The sequence below is a fragment of the Schistocerca nitens genome, chromosome 9 (genome assembly GCF_023898315.1).
Source record: "Schistocerca nitens isolate TAMUIC-IGC-003100 chromosome 9, iqSchNite1.1, whole genome shotgun sequence".
Lineage (NCBI taxonomy): Eukaryota > Metazoa > Arthropoda > Insecta > Orthoptera > Acrididae > Schistocerca > Schistocerca nitens.
Genome location: NC_064622.1, coordinates 323,435,631 through 323,458,856, shown reverse-complemented (window position 1 = coordinate 323,458,856; position 23,226 = coordinate 323,435,631). Strand labels below are relative to the sequence as shown.

The 23,226-nt window shown below is 40.3% G+C and overlaps 1 protein-coding gene across 1 annotated transcript in view; it reads left to right on the top strand.

Moving 5' to 3' along the window:
- The window catches only part of LOC126203212 (protein downstream neighbor of son homolog), a 95,081-nt gene extending 76,733 nt beyond the window's left edge, over positions 1-18,348 (top strand). Inside the window, exons 8-10 of the mRNA XM_049937456.1 lie at positions 7,382-7,585; positions 11,567-11,777; positions 14,180-18,348. Coding sequence (XP_049793413.1) covers positions 7,382-7,585; positions 11,567-11,777; positions 14,180-14,397 — 633 coding nt within the window. The 3' untranslated portion in view covers positions 14,398-18,348. The remainder of the gene's footprint in view (positions 1-7,381; positions 7,586-11,566; positions 11,778-14,179) is intronic.
- Positions 18,349-23,226: the final 4,878 nt, after the last annotated feature.

Sequence of the window (23,226 nt, the reverse complement as noted above, 5' to 3'; positions counted from 1 at the left end):
GGTTGTGTATGGATGGACGAGTATATTGTGTAGGTTCGATGGATGGTGGAATACAACTGTTGGAGGGGTGGGAAGGATAGTGGGCAGGACATTTCTCATTCCAGGGCACAGTGAGAGGTAGTTGAAAACCTGGCAGAGAATGTAATTCAGTTGCTCCAGTCCTGAGTGGTACTGATTTACTTGGGGAATACTGCTCTGTGACCGGACGGTGGGACTTTGGAAGGTGGTGGGAGACTGGAAAGGTAAGGCACAGGAGATTTGTTTTTGTAGGTTGGGAGGATAATTATGATCTGTGAAGGCTTCAGTGAGACCCTCGGTATATTGTGAGAGAGACCACTCGTCACTGCAGATGCGGCAACCGTGGGTGGCTAATCTGTACGGAAGGGATTTCTTGGTATGGAATGGGTTGCAGCTGTCGAAGCGGAGGTATTCCTGGTGGTTAGTAGGTTTGATATGGGCAGAGGTACTGATGTAGCCATCTTTGAGGCGGCGGTCAACATCCAGGAAGGTGGCTTGTTGGGTTGAGTAGGACCAGGTGAAGCAAATGGGGGAAAAGTTGTTGAGGTTCTGGAGGAATGTGGATAGTGTGTCCTCACCCGTGTTCCAGATCGCAATGATATCATCAGTGAATTTGAACCAGGTGAGGGGTTTAGGATTCTGGGTGTATATGAAGGATTCCTCTAGATGGCCCATGAATAGGTTGACATAGGATGTTGCCATGTGGGTGCCCATAGCTGTACCTTGGATTTGTTTGTAGGTAATGCCTTCAAAGGAGAAGTAATTGTGAATTTGGACATAGTTGGTCATGGCGACTAGGAAGGAGGTTGTTGGTTTGGAATCCGTCGAGCGTTGGGAAAGGTAGTGTTCAATAGTGAAAAGGCCATGGACATTAGAGAAATGGAGGTGTCATCAATAGTGACAAGCAGGGCACCAGGTGGTAAAGGGACAGGAACTGTGGAGAGTCAGTGGAGGAACGAGAGGAGAAATTCTCTTAGTGGGGGCACAGTAACTGGCCACAATGGGGCATACTGGGTGGTTGGGTTTATGGATTTTAGGAAGCATGTAGAAGGTAGGAGTGTGGGGAGTGGTAGGGGTGAGCAGAGAGATGGACTCCAGTGTGAGGTTCTGGGATGGGTGTAATAAATAGAGGAGTGACTGGAGATCCTTGTGGATTTCTGAAATGGGATCACTGTGGCAAGGTTTGTAGATGGATGTATCTTACAGCTGGCAGAATCCTTCTGCCAGGTAATGCTTGCGGTTCAAAACAACAGTGGTGGGGTCATTGTCTGCAGGTAAAATTTTAAGGTCGGGATCAGTTTTTAGATGGTGGACTGCAATTCTTTCTGCGGATGTAAGGTTAGTTTGCATGTTGAGGGACTTTGGGAATGATGGTGAAGCAACGTTTGAGGTTAAGAAATTCTGGAAAGTTAACGGGGTGGTTTGGGGACAGTGGGGGGGATCACAGTTTGATGGAGGAGTGAACTGAGTTAGGCAGAGTTCAGCATTGGTCTTTGGTTGAGTCTGATTGGTAGGGTTGGTGGCGAAAAAGTATTTCTACTGTAATGACCAGGAGGAGAGAAGGTGAGGTGAGATGATCTTTAACAAGTCCTGCATGATTGAATTTGGGAGTGGGGCAAAAGGCGAGGCCTTCGGAAAGGACTAATATTTCTGTGGGGCTAAGGCTTCTGGAGGAAGGATTCATGACACTGTTTCAGGTCCGTTTGGATCCAGAATTCTGTGTGGTGGTGGGAGTGAGTTTGGAGGGTGGGGTAAATGTAGTAGGTCTGCGAGACAGGGTTTGTCAGCTGAGGCAGCGTGGAGGAGGTATGGAGGTTGTGGTACTACAAGGCGGGAATAGGAAGTGAGCAGGGTGGAGAGCTTTTTGAGGTGGCGTTGTCCATGTTGCTCTAGTTTCTGGATGGCAAGAGTTTCAGTGTCTGTTGTGGGTTCCAGAAATTTCAGATTGCATAGCAGGAGAATTTTGTGGATGAAGTGTAGGTACTGCAAGGAGGTTTGGGCTAGGTTGATATGGTTTTGCAGGACTATGTTGGTGAGGGCTAAGGATTGATGGAATCTGAACTGGTGGAAGTCATTGTGGAAGTAGGGGTGGCATCCGGAGATGGGTAGTTTGATTCCACCGTTGCACCCAGTCTTTTTACTTCTGTCCTTTTCCGCTGCCCTCTCTCCCCTGCCCCCTGTCTAACCTCCCGACTGCACAAGCTGCACTACCTCCTCCACCTTGTTCCTGTATGCTCACTAGCTGTACTGCACTGTCCGCTAACCATACCCTACTATCCCTCCACTGCCCGCCACAGCCTCCCCCGTACCCCCACCCAGTCCTCCACTCCCATCATGCACTGGTGCTGCTGCTCGCAATATGGCTACAGTAGCCTTAGACTGCAGTAATGTGTGTGTGTGTGTGGGGGGGGGGGGGTCTATTTTTGTTTTTTTGATGAAGGCCTTATGGGCCGAAAGCTTTATTTGGAACACTAAGCATCTCCACTATATGGTGAGTGGCAACTTTCCTTTTCATAACATTGTTACAACAATAAAGTAATTGAATAAATGATGGGAGTATGTTTTAATTACTGATCAGGATTTATATTTATTTCAAAGAGGATTCACTAAACACTTCTGTTATAACTCAAATTCCCTGATAGAAACTTCATGTAAATGGATTGATAAAAAATCTACCAACTAGGCAGGGGCAGGTGAAAACATATGTGAAGGATAAGGAAATATGCAAGCTCTTGGAATGAATGCTTCATTCTTCTGGCAGTGGGAGAGTTTGGAAAAGTTGTACCCAGAACCCCAGGTCACGGGAAACTTACCAGACGGGATGAGGACAGTTGGTTGTTGGGGACTGCACTAGATGTGATTTGAAAACCTCAGAGCTTGAAGGTGGAAGATAGGGAAATAAACAAGTCAGAGCTCACTGGCATAACATTGTGCGAGAGTTAATAAGAGCAGAAAGCTGAGTGCGTTTTATGTGGTAGAGGTGAGGGGCAGCGAAAAATAGATAAGCCAGGACATAAAAGATTCATAAAACTGAAAGGAATAGTTACAGAGAAGAAATGCTGAGACTGAAGAAATTAAGGCCAGGTGGTTGGTGAGAAGTGAGGACATGCTGTAATGGCAGTTCCCACCTATGGTGTTAAGAGACACTGGTGTCTTGGGGGAAGAATTCAGATGACATGTGTGGTGAAACAGTCACTGAGGTCATGTCTGTCATGTTGTGGAGTACAAGCTGGAACAGGATGTTGTGTATTGACAGTAAACAACCTCTGTCTATGTCCATTCACCCTAATTGATAAGTACCAGTGAAAAGCCAAAACAATGTTTACATAACAACTAGTATACATACTGTCATTTCATAGATGGCTATATTAGTGATAGTATATGTTTTGCCAGTTACAGAGTTACAGGACTGGTATAGGTGGTGGTAGGAGTATGCATAGGGCACAGTGGGACACTCACAGAGGTAGGAGCCATATGGTAGGGAAATTGATGCAGAAACAGTCTAGGTCTGACCAGGATATTGCAGAGATTTGGGGGGAGGAGTGGGGGTGCCAGAAAGCTATTCTAGGTGTGGTGGGCAGAATGGAAATGGACCTCATTTCAGGACATGATTTTAGGAAGTCATAGTCAAAATAGCTGACTGATATACTCAAGAACAGGATAATACTGAGTGACAAGAGGTGTACTCCTAAGTGGTGTTTTTTTGAGGGATCAACATTACCAAGACTGAGTGTGATGCCCCCGAAAATCTGCTTTTGAACTTAGGCTGGTGGGGTACTTATGTCCCGTGAAGGCTGAGGAGAGAATGTTGGTGTATTACTTTAAATAGTTGGCATCCGAACTAAAACATTTGCCTAGAATGACAAGGCTGTATGGGAGGGAACGTTTGAATGAAATGGATGGCAACTATCAAAATGTAAGTACTGTTGTTTGTTGGTAGGTTTAATGTGAACAGACATGTTGCTGACACTTGATGAGGATAAGGTCAATATAAAGGAAAGGATTCAATGAAGGACAATGTGAAATTTAAGTTGAAGAATGTATTTACAGTTTGCAAAAATTTTAACATGCCAGCTGTACTGTGAGTCCATACAAGATGTCATCAATGTATCTAAATCAAACCTGGAGCTGAAGACGTATGAATTCCAGGAAAGCCACCTCCAGGTGACCCATGAAAAGGTTACCATAGGAAGGAGCCATCCTGGTTCCCATGGCTGTGCCCCTGATCTGTAAGTATGTCTACCCCTTAAAGTTAAAGTAGTTTTTGGTAAGTATCAAGTTCATTAAGGCAAAGAGGAAGGACAATGTAGGTTTGGAATCAGGTATGCACTGGTCGAGGTAAGGTTCAGCAGAGACAGACCATGGACATGGGGGATGTTGATATAGAGAGAGGTGGCATCAGCGGTGACAAGCGAAGGTTGTGATGGGAGTGTGACAGGCACAGATTTCAGATGATCTAGGAAATGATTGGTATCTTTAATATAAGAGGGAATCTTTGTACTATAAGTTGCAAATTTTGATCAACTAAGGCAGATATACATTTGCTGGGTGCTTCGAAGCCAGCAACTATGGGACGGCCAGGGTAATTTGATTTTTGGATCATAGAAAGAAGACAAAAGGTGGGATTGCATGTTTTGTGTGGGGTAAGAAGTTCTGTGGATTGAGACATTAGTCCTTGTGATTAGCCTGATGTTTTAAGGAAGGACTGGTGGTCAGTTTGTATCATAGGGATGAGATCTTAATAGCAGATGCTGTACATGGAGTTGTCAGCCAACCAGCTGATAGTGTGGAGTATCTGTAAGCCTTCAGCCCCATGGTGTGGTTAAGAATGTGACATATTTGCCATAGGGACTCATTGCGAGGCTGAGCTGTTAAAATTTTTGTAAACTCTAGGTACAGTATCTCAGTTAAATTTCACATGGTCCTATTTTGAATCCTGTGCCACTTCCCTTGATGCTGACCTCATCCTCACCAAGTGTCAGCTGCACATTTTTATCCACATTAAACCTACCAACAAACAACAGTAATTATAGAATGAGATTTTCACTCTGCAGCGGAGTGTGCGCTGATATGAAACTTCCTGGCAGATTAAAACTGTGTGCCAGGCCGAGACTCGAACTCGGGACCTTTGCCTTTCGCGGGCAAGTGCTCTACCAACTGAGCTACCCAAGCACGACTCACGCCCTGTCCTCACAGCTTTACTTCTGCCAGTAATTATATGTTGACAGTTGCCATCCTTACCATGTCAAACATTACCTCCCATATGGCCTTGGCATTTGAGGCAGATTCTTCACAGCAATACACCACCATTCTTACCTCAACCTTCACTGGGCCTAATTACCACGTAACCTAACAGATTTCCCATTCCATCACATCTAATACTGGTACTGCCGATCTCTCTTTATTTTCTGACCTGTCTATTTTTCCCTGGCCTCACCTCTACCTCATACAATGCACTCAGCTTTCCCTCTTGTTAACTGTTGCACGATGTTTTATTGGTAATCTCGTGTCTTGTTTATTACCCAGTCTTCCATCTTCAAGCTCTCAGATTTTAAAATCTCGTGTGATGCAGTCCCCAACAATCAGCCTTTCCTTTTTGGAATTCCAGTCATGATTTGCCAGAATGGTGGTAATGTGTGCTTGCTTGTGTGAATGTGTGTGTGTTTTTTTCTTTTCTGAAGAAGGCTTTGGCTAAATGTATAACATTATTTAGTATGACTGTTGTTATTGTAACTTGCTGAAATATCATTTGGAAAATATAGTTATTTCAATAAGGACTTGTGTTTGTTAGCATTTACAACCATTCAGTTATAGGTTTTCCGTTGCCATTTTGGACAAATACTTTGATGATTTCTAACAGTGGGCCAAGTTTTTCATATTTGACATCACCTGTTCATCATTATTAATTTGAAATTAACATCTTACAGAATCACATTATTTTACTGTTATTATTCACTGTCTTTAGTGTTCATTGGATGTAGTGGCATGTTGCATAATTGTGTGCCAAAATTACAGTGGTTCTTTAAAACTATAAATAAAGAAGATAAATAATTAATAATATTGTGAGGAAGTTCCGTAAACACAGTGTGTCTCAGGAGGAATGGTCAGTATATGATAGGAATGATCATTTGAAGCAAGAAAGTGTAGTAAACAGTGGATCTAATATGCATACCTAGAGCTGTGAGTACTTCATCACTTCAATACTGCGAAAAAATTCTCTTCTATTGCAAGCCCTTTGCTTTCATGTTTTGGGAGGAGGTAGTAAGGACGTAAATATGAAAAAAAATGTTACACATGGGCTCTAAAATGTGTACCTTAAGAGCTATGAATACTTGCTCAGTAGAAAAGATGTGTTTCATAGCAATGAAGATGAAAAAGTGCTTGAAGCTCTTAAGACATGCAATTTAGACTCCATATTTACTGAACATTGTTTCTTGTTTTTCTCCGTACAACCACCCCTCAAAACACAAAAAGCAAAGAGCTTGCAGTAGAAGGGATTTGTTTCATGATATTAAAGATGTAGTGCTCATAGCTCTTAAGGTATGCATTTTAGAGCCCTTTTTTACTAGACTTTCTTGCTTCAAATAATCATTCTGTCACATCCTTGAATGTTGTCCATCACTCCTGGAACACCCTGCAGTGACAAGAGGCGTGGTCTATATTTTTAGTAAACCAGGGTAACTTCAAATAGAGTTGTGTATAAGAAGCATTGCAATTATATTTTTTTATTATGGTCATCATAAGTATTATTGTATCACTGATTCCAAAGATTGGGGTAGAAATAATACTGCAAGATCTGCTTTTCATTACTTTGAAGGCACTGCAGTTTGTTTCTTGTTCCGATATCAGTGTCTGCCTCCATGACTGAGTGACTGCCATGCATAGGACCTGTGTTGTTTGATTCCTGGTACTGCCAGTGACAGATATCAGTAAAAGGAAAATCACATTCAGATAAAGATCTGTATTCATCATTTTAATATTTTATTTTCATCTCATATTTTGCTGTCATATGGCAGTAAGCAGTGTAATGTCTGAAAAGATCTAAATATTAATTAAGAAAATAACTTTTACTTAGTTGCAGATGGACTAGCTGGAGGTAGATAACACATTGGAGGGAGAGCCAATAAAGTGCAATGAATGATTCTTGTTGCTTTGTGCTTAACAATTTATCTTATTGCTTTGTTTCACTGATTAACAATTTTTCAGTGTGTTTCTACCCTGAATAACGTGTTCCCAACATTATTTTCTGCTACTGCTGCCTGCAAGTTTGACATGTAAAAATGAAATTTTTTATTCTTATATACTGCCCAAATTTTTAATTCTTTCCAAAGAGTGTTTTGTTTAGTAATTATTGTTTTTCCAGGCTAAGACTGTTCATAACAAGGAGCGTGAAGTGGATCGTACACCTGAGTCTCTTATTTATGTGGAAGGTGTGGAGGCTCAGGCATTCTTCAATTTCCTTATGAACTGCAAGTCTACAGTAGCAGCATCTGGACCATTAGCTGGTGTTCCTCCCACACTTATTGCACCTGTTGCGTTTCAAGGAGGAACTCTTCGGCCAATTAAGGTCAGTCTGTGGTAATACAACCACTGTTTGCATTTATTTTGTTGCTACCAGTCCCCCCTCGCCCCACAATGGGTGTGCTTACAGAGGAGAGGCAACTCTTCTTCCTGCTGGTGCAATGAACTCTTTTATTCCTGCTGCTGTGTTACTTTTTTAGTAAAAAAGAAAAAAAGAAAAATCTGTAGATCAGCAAGAAGAAATGACTGCTGAATGTTACTTTCTTACTGCCAAATATCAGGTTGTGGTGTTGTAATAGATAATGCTGTTCTGTTCAGTTAAGTAAGGCATCGACTGCACCCACAAAGGAGGATGAAATTTTGGTCTGGTTGAAGGAAAACAATATAAAGTCAGAACAGAATATTCAAATACCAAAACTTTCAGAATTAGTGAAAAAAATAGAAACGAAAGAGATGATGCAATGGCCTGATTGGCTAACTTCAATCTTATTAACTCAGAAATGGCACTCTGTCTCAAATTTGTTAACAATTACTTCTCAGCACAACCAACCCTACAAGCTTTTCAGACTGTTTGTGACCACTCAGTAACCCAGCAGACAACAATATCTACTGTACACATTCTCAGAAAATACTCCCCTGTGGCATCCCATATGAGATGCCATCATTTTGCACAGAAGTTATCGGAACTGACGTCAGTAAAAAAGCTCACTTCGCTAGTGGCAGACAACAAGGATATGCAGTCAAGACTGAATGTTATGAAAACAAAAAGGGCATAAGGGTGCAGGGATGGCACGGACTCAGTGTCAACTGTGCTGAGTGCTGAGATTGTTAGCGGGCAACAGCACTGGTAGCTGTTGGGGATCTTATTATAGCGACTGCACTGTAGATACATCTTTATGCCGCTATCACATTTTGTGGATGGGTTATCCTTCAAAGTCCTGTTTTGCCACAATGTCTTCTGAAATACAAATCTTGATTGTGGTAACAAAGTGATAGGAATTACTCTTGCTGTCTGGCCCTACCTTCGATCCTCAGCTTTTGCTGCTTACAGCCTTTTCTTTTGTTATATACTGCACATCTGCACCATCTGTGTGGAAATATTGTTAATGATTTCTTCTCAAAGGTAAAATCTACATTGTGGTGTCAGGTAGATCTGTAGTGTAGCCTGAGGTCTGGGTTGGGTTGGTAGGTGATGATTTGGTTGTTCATGGGTGAAGCCAACTAATGCATAGGTTAAATGCTGGTTGAGGTGACATGTGGCACTGTAGTGTAGCTAAAAATTTATGTGTTTGGAAGCTGATAATTTCATTTTCAATTGTTTTCTGTTTATATACACTAAACCAAAACATAAACACAGTAAGAGTGAATGCTGCCTGGTGGCTTTGAGAGCACATACCTCAGTAAGGAAAGTATACAAGAGAAGCAGAAACAAATGGGGAATCCCCTGACATAACCATCTTTGACAAAGGGCAGATTGTTATGGCCAAGTATCTGGGGAAGAGCATCTAGGAAACAGTGAATCTGGTCAGCTGTTTGTGTGCTGTTGTCATAAGCATTTATGGAATGTGGTTGAAGGACAGCAAAACAAAGAGTAGATGACAGGATGTGGGATGTCCAGATATCACAGAATGTGGAATTCGGAGACTTGCCCGCTATGTAAATAATGATAGATGGGGATCAGTGGCAGATTTGATCTTAGACTACAGTGGTGGTGTTTCAGAGCACAATATTCGGCAAATATTGTTGAACATGGGTCCCTGCGATAGACAACCTCTGTGGGTTCTCATGTTGACCCAGCAACACTGTCAGTTACAATTGTATTGGACATGAGACTATTATTATGACTGTATATCAGTGGAAATGTGTCAGTTGTTGGATGTATCACGTTTCTTGTTACTGTGTCTGGAAACATCATCATCCAGGCTGACGGCTGCTCGAAACATCCATCATAATTGGATGCTGACCATTGAGGGCCCGGATTGTTTTACCGAGGTCTTTCATGTAGGCTTCCATGGGATTTGTGGTGATAAAGACATGACATTTGTAGATTATGTGAACATTATTGTGGACTTATTTGATCCCATGCTTAATATTTTCTCTAATAGTGATGGCATATTCCAGCAGGAAGTCACAAGATCAGGACGGTGCTATAGTGGTTTGAGGAGCATGATAATGAATTTGTGGTTACCCAATTTGTCTGACATGAACCTCGTGGAACACACCTGGGATGTTTGCATATGCCAGCTGTGCACCCACGGACTACTGGCTCTTAATTTACAAGAATTACATGACCAGTGCGCAGACATTTGGGGGCCACATACATTGAACAATGAGAGTGGCACATTGCCAGAAGAGAGTACGTTTCAGGTTTCCTGCAGCCAGGTCTGCGGTGTGGATAGCAGGTGTGTCACTATGTGCAATTGATGTGACACAGCAACTGGGAACCTACTCAAAAGTTGAAGTACAGTTCTTTGGAGTAAAATTTCTAAATTGCCTGCAGATTCACCATGAAATTTGGCGGTATATGTAACAACTGCAATTTCATGTCCAGCCATAGTGAAATGGTGCCAACAGTTTCGCCAAGGGCACTCAGATGTGGGTAATGCTGATCGGGAAGCCCAGTTCTTGCACCGTGAAATTTTTGGCAGGCTGAAAGAATATATGGCGATAAAAAGATTTCCTAATGATGAGTACATTCACACAGTGGTTCACCAATGGCTCCATGAACAAGGAGCAGATCCCTATTATTGAGGAACTGAATGATTGGTAGAATTATCCATTGTTTACAGATACTTGATGACTTTGTTGAAAAGTAGTGTAATGTGTCTGTGTCACTTCGAAGTGTAGTGCAGCATTCAGTAAAAGTTACTTGTCCTGCCATAATAATGTGCAACTTATTTTTTGAAGTGCCCTTGCATTAAGTAGTGGTCGTAATGTTTTGATTCCTTCATGTATAACAGATGCCTCACTACGTGGAAAAAGCAGATGATGAAAATTCATCTTGTTAAACTATTCATTACACGTGTGTGTGTGTGTGTGTGTGTGTGTGTGTGTGTGTGTGTGTGTGTGTGTGTGTGTGTGGGTGGGCGCGCGCGCGCGCGTGCGTGCGCCCCTGTAAACAAATTGTTTTTCTCCAAAAATTCACTTTAACTGCGTTATAACTCCCTTGATAAAAACAAAAATCTTGCTATGCCATTTGCCATGCAAATCAGCTGTTCTGCCATCATAACTTCCCATGACTATTCATGGTGGGTGTTACCAATGCACACTTCGAGGTTAGGGTGTAGACGGCCTGGTGGCTGGTAGTCTTCAAGTCTTTAAGCTGGTGGTCAACTGCTCCTTCTGTGGTTTCTACTGATGAAGAAACTTTTGTACATTGAGTAGGTAATGTTTAATATTAGTGCTGTATCATTACTGGAAGTAGCACTTCTTTACACTCACAGCATATTTTAAATATGTCTCTTGAAATTGAGGAGGTAATTTATAACCTTTGAAGTTGGCTTCACAGTTGTTTTTTATAGTCACTAGTGAGCATTTGGCATTTTTTGCATTCCTGTGGAAGTCAGATGTGCTGTTTGTGATAAGTTGTAATCAAAGAATATGTTAATGGGACATATAATCAAATTAAATCATTTAAGAAGTGAAGACTTTATGAATGAGGGGAAAATGTCATAAGGTAAAAATACATTAGAAAATATTAACATATTGGGTAAGTGAACCAAATAAATATTCATTCAGGACACAGATCAATGTGAACTATGTGATGCCCCAAAGTACTACTAACAGTACCGTATGATGCTGGTGAAACATGTTAATTATTTACATCTTTTGTGAGATTGGACTTGATTTTCATTTACAGTGTTTTGCATATTTATTATGTTTTATTCATAGATTTATTGCAAATATGAGAATATTCATTGTTTCTGGTTGCCATGAAACTGTACAATAAGGACTTTTGAGTGGCTTCATGCGAGGCCGCATCCAAAATTTGCCATCATTAAGTTGGCAAATGTTTTCTATGTTACAGGTTCGTCAGAGTGTAGTGAAACTGGAAGGAAGCACATATCATTCAGTGGAACTTAGGGGTCCAATACTTCCCCATGTATTGCATGACCTATGTAGCCTTCTTCAGCACACGCATGAAGAATTTTCTGTCACATTTGCCCATATTGAACAGACGAGAGCATTTACAATGGCAGCCAAAACTGAGCAGCCTGGAGAAAGTGTAGTGGAGCAAGGTAACAATGTATTCCTCAGGTGTGTGTATGTGTGTGTGTGTGTGTGTGTGTGTGTGTGTGTGTGTGCGCGCGTGCGTGCGAGCGCGTGCGCGCGCTTCCCCCATTTGTGATGCAATGTGTTGATATTAACATTGCAGGGTTGTTGACGTTACCACCCTCAGATATAGAGCAGACATTTCGTTCTCGAATTTGTGATCAGTGAAGGTGATTTAAAACCTAAACTAATGGGTACAGCAGTGTATAATGTCACTGCTTCTTGCCATACAGGCTTGCCACTGCATGTCATTCTAGTAGCTTCGTATTTTACCCCTGGTTGTAGAATACATTTGCTGGTCCAAGGGAAATTTTGGATTATTGAGATGTTGTCAGTGTTGCTGGTGTGTGAAAATGGTATGGCTGTGACAGAGAAATGATTGAAGACCCTGTCTTTTATCACAGCCTCATGCATTTCACATGGAGAAATGACAGATGGTCATCAGCAGACTCCTTGTTCACATAGTTATTGAGTTGGCCTTGATGAAGTGGATGTATTTATGGCATGAGATACTGGGTAAGAACATATTTCCAAAAATGCCATAAATCATGCAAATGTAGACTTTCCCTGTTGGTGTTTAGATACATTGTGACATTGCTCTTCTGGGAACTAGGCCATGGCCTAAGGCATACTTTTGTGATTGGACTTTTTTAGTATCAGAAAACTGAATTTGTTGGTCTCTGGTCCCTGTGTGTGATGCACCACTGCCAGTTTATTTGCAATGTCCAGTCAGCTATTCTGGTGTTCCTTGAGCCAAATATTAACATTTCTTTTACTAGTTCCCTATGTACCCTTCACCGCATGTGCTAGGGAATTTGTATATTACTGCCATGGCATGTCACAAAGTTCTTTGCAGTATTTAGATATTCACACACTTGTCTTGTTGGTTTAAATACAGTGTCAATATTGTGTCGTCTTAGCACTATGCTGATGTGATCTGTGATTTTTTTTTATGAATGAGAGGGAAAACTTTTCCTTGAGGTAATATGATGTGTTATTGACAGAGACTGTAAACCAACAAGGGAGAGGTGTAAATGTTTGAATGCAGCAAAGTGTATGTGTATCCACTTGTCAGATTAAGAGCATGTAAAACCTATTGCACATGCAATCAAGTGTACATAGGGAGTACTAAGAAAAGCAACACAGATAAACTGGCACTAGCAGATCACATGTTGGGACCAAGGGACCATCAGATTTAATTCTCTAGCACTTAAGTTTTATCAGAGTCCAATCATTAATACGCTAGAATGTATTGACTGCTTGTAGAAACTCAGAAACCCAAAAAGTAAAGGATGAAGACTGATGACAGTTTGAATAAGATAGGTGTTACTAAAGACTGGCAAGGGGTTACATAAGGAGAAATAACATCTTTTCTTGTGTTTCCACTTGGTGGGCAGATTTTTTTAGCAAACCTAATTATATCATCAAACATTGATTATTTTCATAGATACATTAACAGAAAAGGAGGCAGATAGAAATTAAACAAGTTGGGGTCTTAGTACTAAAAGCAGCACACACCACCTAATTTTCTGCCAGAGAAGCTTCAGTGAATCATGCATTCTCACCCCTCTTTTATCTTTGGCAGTATTCGGATAATGTCATGGTTTGACTGTTAGCATCTACAAATAAAAAGTTTGGCAGTTTCAGGTAGCTGAGCAAGTAGAGTGCACATTAATTCAATTACTGAAGCAGCTTACATTGGAAATCGACTAGGCTACCTACAATTGTGGTACCTCAGAGGGTCACTCTTGCGGTAGGAGCTGAAATGCAAGCACAAAAATATGTCACGACAATGGCCTAGTTCCCAGAAAACCAAAGTGCCAGAAATTTTGAAATTGTTATGAGAACTACCATCTCAGCAGCTGACTTCACCTGTTGCGGTGTTTAACCTGTGTGAGGAATCGTAAACTGTTACTTAGGTGTCACGTGCACAGAATGACCAACAATATTAATGCTTGCTATGTCACCTATTAGCCATGTTACTCAAGGTAAAACTGATGTTGAGATAGAAGTAGAAATTCTCAATGTACAGTGCAACTATTCGTAATTTTCAAGTCAAAAGTGTCATTGGCCATAATGTTTGCGAATTCATTAGCTGTGTGGGTAGGTAATCATTTAGTCAGTGATATAACATTTGGGGTTCAATGTCTGGAGAGTGATTAATAATCTCCCTTTGATTTTTAAACATTGTTTATTTCTTGATATGCAATAATGATAATCACTTTTACTTTGTTAAGATGAAGAAATAGTAAATACATTTTCAGTATTTGTTACTACTTCATCCACAGAGCTCATAAGTTTCATTTGCCTCAAATAATTTGAAATAGTATATGAGTATTGCACTTAAACACGGTTGTAACTGTTGCAGGAATAAATACCTCATCGGAAGTTTCACCCAGTAAGAGTGTGATATCGACTTGCCCTGTTACACCAACGAAAGCACCTAGTGCTTTTGGTCAGGAGAACCTAAGTGACTGTGGTCTGCAACCATCAGTGCTGCAGAACTTTTGTTGTGCTGATCCAGAAAGTGTCGAGTTATTGGATGGCTTAAAGTACTGCAGTGATGGAACATATACGTGGTCATAGGTGATGACAGTTAACCCAAGGTTGTTTTGCCTGTATCAGGCAGCAGTCACAGAGCTTGTCTCATAGTGAAGACAAATATTAAAAGAGTAGGGAGCTGTACTGCTCTTGGATAAAGCTTTCAATCCTTATTTTAATTTACAACAAACAATTATTTTAATTTACAGTAAATGATGCAGCACTTTGCTGTTGCTGTTACTAAGTAAATTAAGTGTCTTCTTTTTTTCATGGTGTGTGAAATTCAGATTTGGTAAGAATGTACTGAGGTACATTTTAGGAATTCTGATCATTAATAATGAGGAGGATTCCTCTTGAAAGACTGTTAGATTGTGATTGTTTGTATTTTTAGTATGATATTCATGATTATAAAACATATGGTGATGTTACTGAATTGACATAAGCACAGCTGAAACCGAATGTGTGGTATGACTAGAGCTATTACAAGCTCATTATACAAAATTTTACTGGTCCCTAGCAGACACTTACACCATGCCACACTTTGTCTAGTTTTCGAACAGACATAAATCCTGTATCATAGAATTCAGAGAGATTGTGAAAACAACACTGATGTCTGTGTCATTCCATTGTGATTTACTCATCATGATTTACGCATCATGAGCTAGTGTTTCAATTAACTCCATATGGATAATGTGAAAAATTATGAAATGACCGGAGTGAGTGAATTGTTAAATGGTCATCAAGGTATAAACACATAGTGTCTTACAAAGAGAGGACATTCATTTAGTGTCCATTAGAAATATTTACTACAGAGAGCAAAATTTACCATTGAAAATGTTGAGGTAATCAAATTGTTTCAGTGTATCAATCAGCCATATAATGTGACCTAGCTGAAATAAGAGACTACTGGATCTTTGCAGAACCTGCTGCACCCTCCTATCCAATTTCGGTAATATGAGGTGAGATTGGAAAGTTTTAAGAATGGCCGTGTAATTATAGAGTGGTGGTATTGTGATGCATCTCCTTTTTTCCTGAAGTGTGTTAAGGATGCTCTCCGTATTTGCCTGGATGCCTTCAATTGAGTCAAATCGCTTTCCTTTTAAGTGGAAATTTCAGTTTAGGAAACAGGTAGAAGTCGGCAGGGGCCAAATCGGGAATATGGCGATTGTGGAAAAACAGGAATTTTGAATTTGGTCAAAAGTTCCATGATGGAAAAGTCACGATGAGCAGGAACCTTGTCATGGCGTAGCACCCAACTCCTGTCTTTCCACAATGCAGGCCTTTTCTTTCGCACCTTTTTACGCAAACACTCAAGAACACATTTGTAGTATTCCTTGTTAATTGTCTGTTCACCAGGAATAAATTCATGATGCACAATACCAGTAGAATCAAAAAATATCACCAACATTGTCTTCACCTTCGAGTGACTTTTCCGTGCTTTTTTCGGTTGTGGTGCACCTGGAGTCTTCCACTGCGAAGACTGCACTTTGGTTTCAGGATCATATCCATATACCCACTATTCGTCACCTGTGATTACCCTATTTAACGAATCTGGGTCATTTTTAGTCCGATTAATCAGTTCTTGGAACACTTAAAGTCGGTATTGTCTCTGGTCACTTGACAACACTTTTGGAATGAATTTTGCGGACACTCGGCATATGGTCAGATCTTTAGTTAAAATTGACTGAACTGTATAGAAATTTAAATTAAATTCATCAGCCATCTCCCTAATTGTAATCTATGATCAGAGCACACTAAGTCACGAACTTTCACAACATTTTCATTCGCTTTTGAGGTGGAAGGACGGCCGGACTGTGGTTCATCTTCAAATGATTCGCGGCCATTTTAAATCTGTTGAACCAGGCAAAAACATTTGATTGGCTCATACAATTATCTCCAAAAGTTGTTTTTAATAGTTCATAAGTCTCAGAAGCTGATTTCCCGGTTTTAAAACTAAATTTCATACAAACTCGTTGCTCCGTTTTTACATCCATTTTCATGCAGACAGAATCCGGCAACAAGCCCTAACAGATCCACATTCAACCAGCTGCCACAACAAACTGAGTAAAGGAAACAAGTTTCGTGTCAGAGAGCATTCAAGGACAAGGCAATGACCCACTTCCCACCCTCTGTGTTCCTGCCCGCCAAACCAGTAAGCAGTAGGAGATCCATTCTTAAAACTTTCCAATCGCACCTGATATCTGACAAAATGTTCAGATGAAAGATTTCATTGAGCATGTGATACTCTTTGTGCCTCTATTCAAAGAACAGTAAAATATAATATTACATCATTTTGCTCCTTGTCTCTCATCCAGGATTAAGATTTATGTTAATCAGAACATCAGGCATAGGCAGTATGTACAATCACTTTCTGTTTCATAATCTTTGTGTATTTTGAGAAAGTGCAGGGGTAACTGATTAAGTTTGAAGCTGGGTTGCAGCCACACACTGTCAACAAAGTGGTATTCCATTTCACAGACGAGCTGTTTACGTCTCCATTTGTAATATGGCCATATTTATTTTGCATGTATCTCTTGTGCATTATCTATCAGTACACAGCTCCAAACTACCAAGGTAGCACAGAGTTGAAGGTTCTAGGATTTTGTGATTGTCTCGGGGTTTCATGGTGTCATTGATTAGTGATGTTCTTCTGGGTATTCAGCTGAGCTGTTAATTCCATTTTATGCACAGTAGTTTGATGGCTGACTCAGCTGTCTTCTTTAGGCACTGCAAGTAGCAAAATCCCCTCTATATATCTTTTTCAGGACAGCCACGTGCCTGTAGAAGGTGAAATAGGAGCTGTACAGTAAAGCTGATCTTTCCTCTGTACCTGAGATTGTAGAGGAGATGATAAACCTTCCTCTTATTAACTTTGTGAATCAGCATGTAGGACTTCCTCTCTTATTTTCTTTGCAGTGTTGTCGTTGATGATGTCCCTTGCAACAGATATTGCAGTACACTGGAAACAACCGGAGCTGCAAAAGTTCTGATTATGGGGCTTACAGTTGGTTGTGTTGGTAGCATCTCTACTTTAAATAATATTCCGGGATGCTAGTGTGGTTTGTTTATCGAAAAAAACTGTAAAATTATTATTCAGTTTGATATACTTCCTTTAATAGCATGCTGAAAATCAAGAGCATGATTACACGAAGCTCAGGCCAGGAAAACATTCTAGTGCTGAGTGATTTATTTGCCATATAATGAGAATAACTATGACATTGGAAGGATTCGTACCTTATTGGTTGGATATTCACCACAATATGTTTCTTATTACAGTTAGTGCATTTCATAGTTTAACAATACTAAAGAAACTTTCATGACTCTTGGACACACAATATCTGAAGAACACAGCTGGGTTGGTCATTGTAATATTGTGCATGAAAAGGAATGGACTCTTGGTTGAACACCCTGCAGCACATCATTAATCCTAAGCTTCTAATTGGAAGAAATTTAACTACAAGACAGGCATTTTGATTTATGTTTTAATAAATCACTTCAGACTTAATAAATCACTAAAACAGGATGGCTGTTTCTGAAAGGGTTTTAGTATTGCCCCAGCAGAAGCAAATGAAGGAAGCAGCAACTACATATGAGGTCACTTCATACACTTTCTGTCCTTGGACATTTTCAAACACGTCTTTGTTGTGTAATTTGGTGTCCTCATTATGCGTTATTTGATATCAACTATTCATCTGCTAAGGGGTTGTAACATTCTTTCAGAGCACTTAGTTTACATAACAATTATAGTTGTGTACTTCATTTTTACAAAGATGCGACAGAAATATATCTAACAATTTTTATCCAACCAATGTAAGCTTCAAAAGCTTAATTTCAGCTTTGCTCCTGAATAATTACCATGTTTTAGTGGTACCACTTAATATTCATTAATAAACTACATGCTAATGGATCTCAGTGAACCAACAGTTTGTATTAATTGTTATAATATGTATTTTCATGTTTTTACTTTAAATTGGAATAAACAAGGATGAGCAGTGATTTTTCGGGGTTATATTTGTTCATTTTCAATCATACAAAACATTTATGCTGATGTTTACCTTTCTTTCCCTTCCTTTGAATAGCGCAAAGCAGTGGTCTGTCGTACAATATACGTGTTAGTTATTTGAGAGGAAAAGAACTTAATTGCCATGTGTATATAGTGTGTCCGTTATCTGTTGTACTATGTGAAGTGGAAATGTTGATGTGTTTCTGTTACTTCTCACATTTTTATATAAATGACCATATTGTACAGACTTGGGATTCACTTTTACTTGACGCAGCTGAAGAGGACAGTATTATTGTAGGACTCGTGGTTTTTTTTTCAGCCAGATTGCTATTAGCCTAACTGGGGCAATGACATCTCACAGCATTCTTCGCAAGAATTGGAATATCTGAGATCCCAATGAATGCGAAGTAAACCTGAATTTGATGATGCTGGTGTGCAACAAATTACGAAAAGTTATTGTGATGACGTTCCCATTGTTTAAGGCATTATGCAGAGTGTTTCAAAATGAACATCTAGTGCACAGCTCATCAGAGTCTTGATGCTTCACAATACTTTATTCTCTACTACTAAATGTTTGCAGTCAAAACGCCTGTATTGAGAAATATGAAAGTTTAGTACATACAGACTCCCAAGTAATTAAATGCAGATGGCAGTTATACAATGAGTAAATTACCAAAATAAAGGCAAGGTGTTGATGAATTTGGGTGCATGTTTTCATGTTACATATAAGAAATCCCCCCCATTGGTGGGGAGGCTTGCATGCCTCAGCGATACAGATGGCCGTACCGTAGGTGCAACCACAACGGAGGAGTATCTGTTGAGAGGCCAGACAAATGTGTGGTTCCTGAAGAGGGGCAGCAGCCTTTTCAGTAGTTGCAGGGGCAACAGTCTGGATGATTGACTGATCTGGTCTTGTAACAATAACCAAAACGGCCTTGCTGTTCTGGTACTGTGAATGGCTGAAAGCAAGGGGAAACTACAGCCGTAATTTTTCCCGAGGGCATGCAGCTTTACTGTATGGTTAAATGATGATGGCGTCCTCTTGGGTAAAATATTCCGGCGGTAAAATAGTCCCCCATTCGGATCTCCGGGCAGGGACTACTCAAGAGGACGTTGTTATTAGGAGAAAGAAAACAGGCGTTCTACGCATCAGAGTGTGGAATGTCAGATCCCTTAATCGGGCAGGTAGGTTAGAAAATTTAAAAATGGAAATGGATAGGTTAAGGGCAACGGCCTTGCCTCAGTGGATACACCGGTTCCCGTGAGATCACCGAAGTTAAGCGCTGTCGGGCGTGGCCGGCGCTTGGATGGGTCACCATCCCGCCGCCACGTGCTGTTGCCATTTTTCGGGGTGCACTCAGCCTCGTGATGCCAATTGAGGAGCTACTCGACCGAATAGTAGCGGCTCCGGTCAAAGAAAACCGTCATAACGACCGGGAGAGCGGTGTGCTGACCCCATGCCCCTCCTCTCCGCATCCTCACCTGAGGATGATACGGCGGTCGGATGGTCCCGATGGGTCGCTTGCGGCCTGTAGACGGAGTTAGTTAGTTAGTTAGTTAAATGGATAGGTTAAAGTTAGATATAGTGGGAATTAGTGAAGTTCGGTGGCAGGAGGAACAAGACTTTTGGTCAGGTGAATACAGGGTTATAAATACAAAATCAAATAGAGGTAATGCAGGAGTAGGTTTAATAATGAATAAAAAAATAGGCGTGCGGGTAAGCTACTACAAACAGCATAGTGAACGCATTATTGTGGCCAAGATAGGCACTAAGCCCACGCCTACGACAGTAGTACAAGTTTATATGCCAACTAGCTCTGCAGATGATGAAGAAATTGATGAAATGTATGATGAGATAAAAGAAATTATTCAGGTAGTGAAGGGAGACGATAATTTAATAGTCATGAGTGACTGGAATTCGAGTGTAGGAAAAGGGAGAGAAGAAAACATAGTAGGTGAATATGGATTGGGGCTAAGAAATGAAAGAGGAAGCCGTCTGGTAGAATTTTGCACAGAGTATAACTTAATCATAGCTAACACTTGGTTCAAGAATCATAAAAGAAGGTTGTATACATGGAAGAATCCTGGAGATACTAAAAGGTATCGGATAGATTATATAATGGTAAGACAGAGATTTCGGAACCAGGTTTTAAATTGTAAGACATTTCCAGGGGCAGATGTGGAATCTGACCACAATCTGTTGGTTATGAACTGCAGATTAAAATTGAAGACACTGCAAAACGGTGGGAATTTAAGGAGATGGGACCTGGATAAACTGACTAAACCAGAGGTTGTACAGAGTTTCAGGGAGAGCATAAGGGAACAATTGGCAGCAGTGGGGGAAAGAAGTACAGTAGAAGAAGAATGGGTAGCTCTGAGGGATGAAGTAGTGAAAGCAGCAGAGGATCAAGTAGGTAAAAAGACGAGGGCTAGTAGAAATCCTTGGGCAACAGAAGAAATATTGAATTTAATTGATGAAAGGAGAAAATATAAAAATGCAGTAAATGAAGCAAGCAAAAAGGAATACAAACGTCTCAAAAATGAGATCGACAGGAAGTGCAAAATGGCTAAGCAGGGATGGCTAGAGGACAAATGTAAGGATGTAGAGGCTTATCTCGCTAGGGGTAAGATAGGTACTCCCTACAGGAAAATTAAAGAGACCTTTGGAGAAAAGAGAACCACTTGTATGAATATCAAGAGCTCAGATGGAAACCCAGTTCTAAGCAAAGAAGGGAAAGCAGAAAGATGGAAGGAGTATATAGAGGGTCTATACAAGGGCGATGTACTTGAGGGCAAAATTGTAGAAATGGAAGAGAATGTAGATGAAGATGAAATGGGAGATACGATACTGCGTGAAGAGTTTGACAGAGCACTGAAAGACCTGAGCCGAAACAAGGCCCCGGGAGTAGACAACATTCCATTAGAACTACTGACGGCCTTGGGAGAGCCAGTCCTGACAAAACTCTACCATCTGGTGAGCAAGATGTATGAGACAGGCGAAGTACCCTCAGACTTCAAGAAGAATATAATAATTCCAATCCCAAAGAAAACAGGTGTTGACAGATGTGAAAATTACCGAACTATCAGTTTAATAAGTCACAGCTGCAAAATATTAACATGAATTCTTTACAGACGAGTGGAAAAACTGGTAGAAGCTGACATCGGGGAAGATCAGTTTGGATTTCGTAGAAATATTGGAACAAGTGAGGCAATACTGACCTTACGACTTATCTTAGAAGAAAGATTAAGGAAAGGCAAACGTACGTTTCTAGCATTTGTAGACTTAGAGAAAGCTTTTGACAATGTTGACTGGAATACTCTCTTTCAAATTCTGAAGGTGGCAGGAGTAAAATACAGGGAGCGAAAGGCTGTTTACAATTTGTACAGAAACCAGATGGCAGTTATAATAGTCGAGGGACATGTAAGGGAAGCAGTGGTTGGGAAGGGAGTGAGACAGGGATGTAGCCTCTCCCCAATGTTATTCAATCTGTATATTGAGCAAGCAGTAAAGGAAACAAAAGAAAAATTCGGAGTAGGTATTAAAATCCATGGAGAAGAAATAAAAACTTTGAGGTTCGCCGATGACATTGTAATTCTGTCAGAGACAGCAAAGGATTTGGAAGAGCAGTTGAACGAAATGGACATTGTCTTGAAAGGAGGATATAAGATGAACATCAACAAAAGCAAAACGAGGATAATGGAATGTAGTCGAATTAAATCAGGTGATACTGTGGGAATTAGATTAGGAAATGAAACACTTAAAGTAGTAAATAAGTTTTGTTATTTGGGGAGCAAAATAACTCATGATGGTTGAAGTAGAGAGGATATAAAATGTAGACTGGCAATGGCAAGGAAACCGTTTCTGAAAAAGAGAAATTTGTTAACATCGAGTATAAATTTAAATGTCAGGAAGTCGTTTCTGAAAGTGTTTGTATGGAGTGTAGCCATGTATGGAAGAAAAAATGGACGATAAATAGTTTGGACAGGAACAGAATAGAAGCTTTCGAAATGTGATGCTACAGAAGAATGCTGAAGATTAGATGGGTTGACCACATAACTAATGAGGAGGTATTGAATAGAATTGGGGAGAAGAGGAGTTTGTGGCACAACTTGACGAGAAGAAGGGACCGGTTAGTAGGAAATGTTCTGAGGCATCAAGGGATCACACATTTAGCATTGGAGGGTAAAAATTGTAGAGGGAGACCAAGAGATGAATACACTAAGCAGATTCAGAAGGATGTAGGTTGCAGTAGGTACTGGGAGATGAAGAAACTTGCACAGGATAGGGTAGCATGGAGAGCTGCATCAAACCAGTCTCAGGACTGAAAACCACAACAACAACAATAAGAAATTCAGAATTCAGGATGGAATAACAACTTAGGGTAGATTAGTACTCATTATGTTGAGTCGTTGAGCTGTGGACAGCCACAATGAAAAATAATGCTGGACATTTTTTTCTCATTGTTTTTGTCCATGATTCAAGACTCCTTGTACATATGTGCAGCTGTTCAGAACAAGAAATGTCATATGAATTTTATAGGGGGGAGTTTTCATTTATCACCTTGTGATCCATGTATAACTGAAAAACCATACAAGAAAATCTAGGATTGTATGCTGCCTTCGACATAAAATATTTTTCTTGTCCGTAGGTGGGTTTGGGTTCATAGGGTGCATATCCCATAGAATAATGAGATACTCAAGGAAGACAGCCAATTTGAAGCTTTTACAGTTAAAAAGATCGTTCAAGAGATGGAAGAAAAAGCAAGACACATTCAGAGGGCCTGAGAAATGAGAAAGATGACTGTAAGAAAAAGATGGCTAATATAGAACTATGTTAAAAAAAAAAAAAAAAACTTAAAATATGAAAAAAA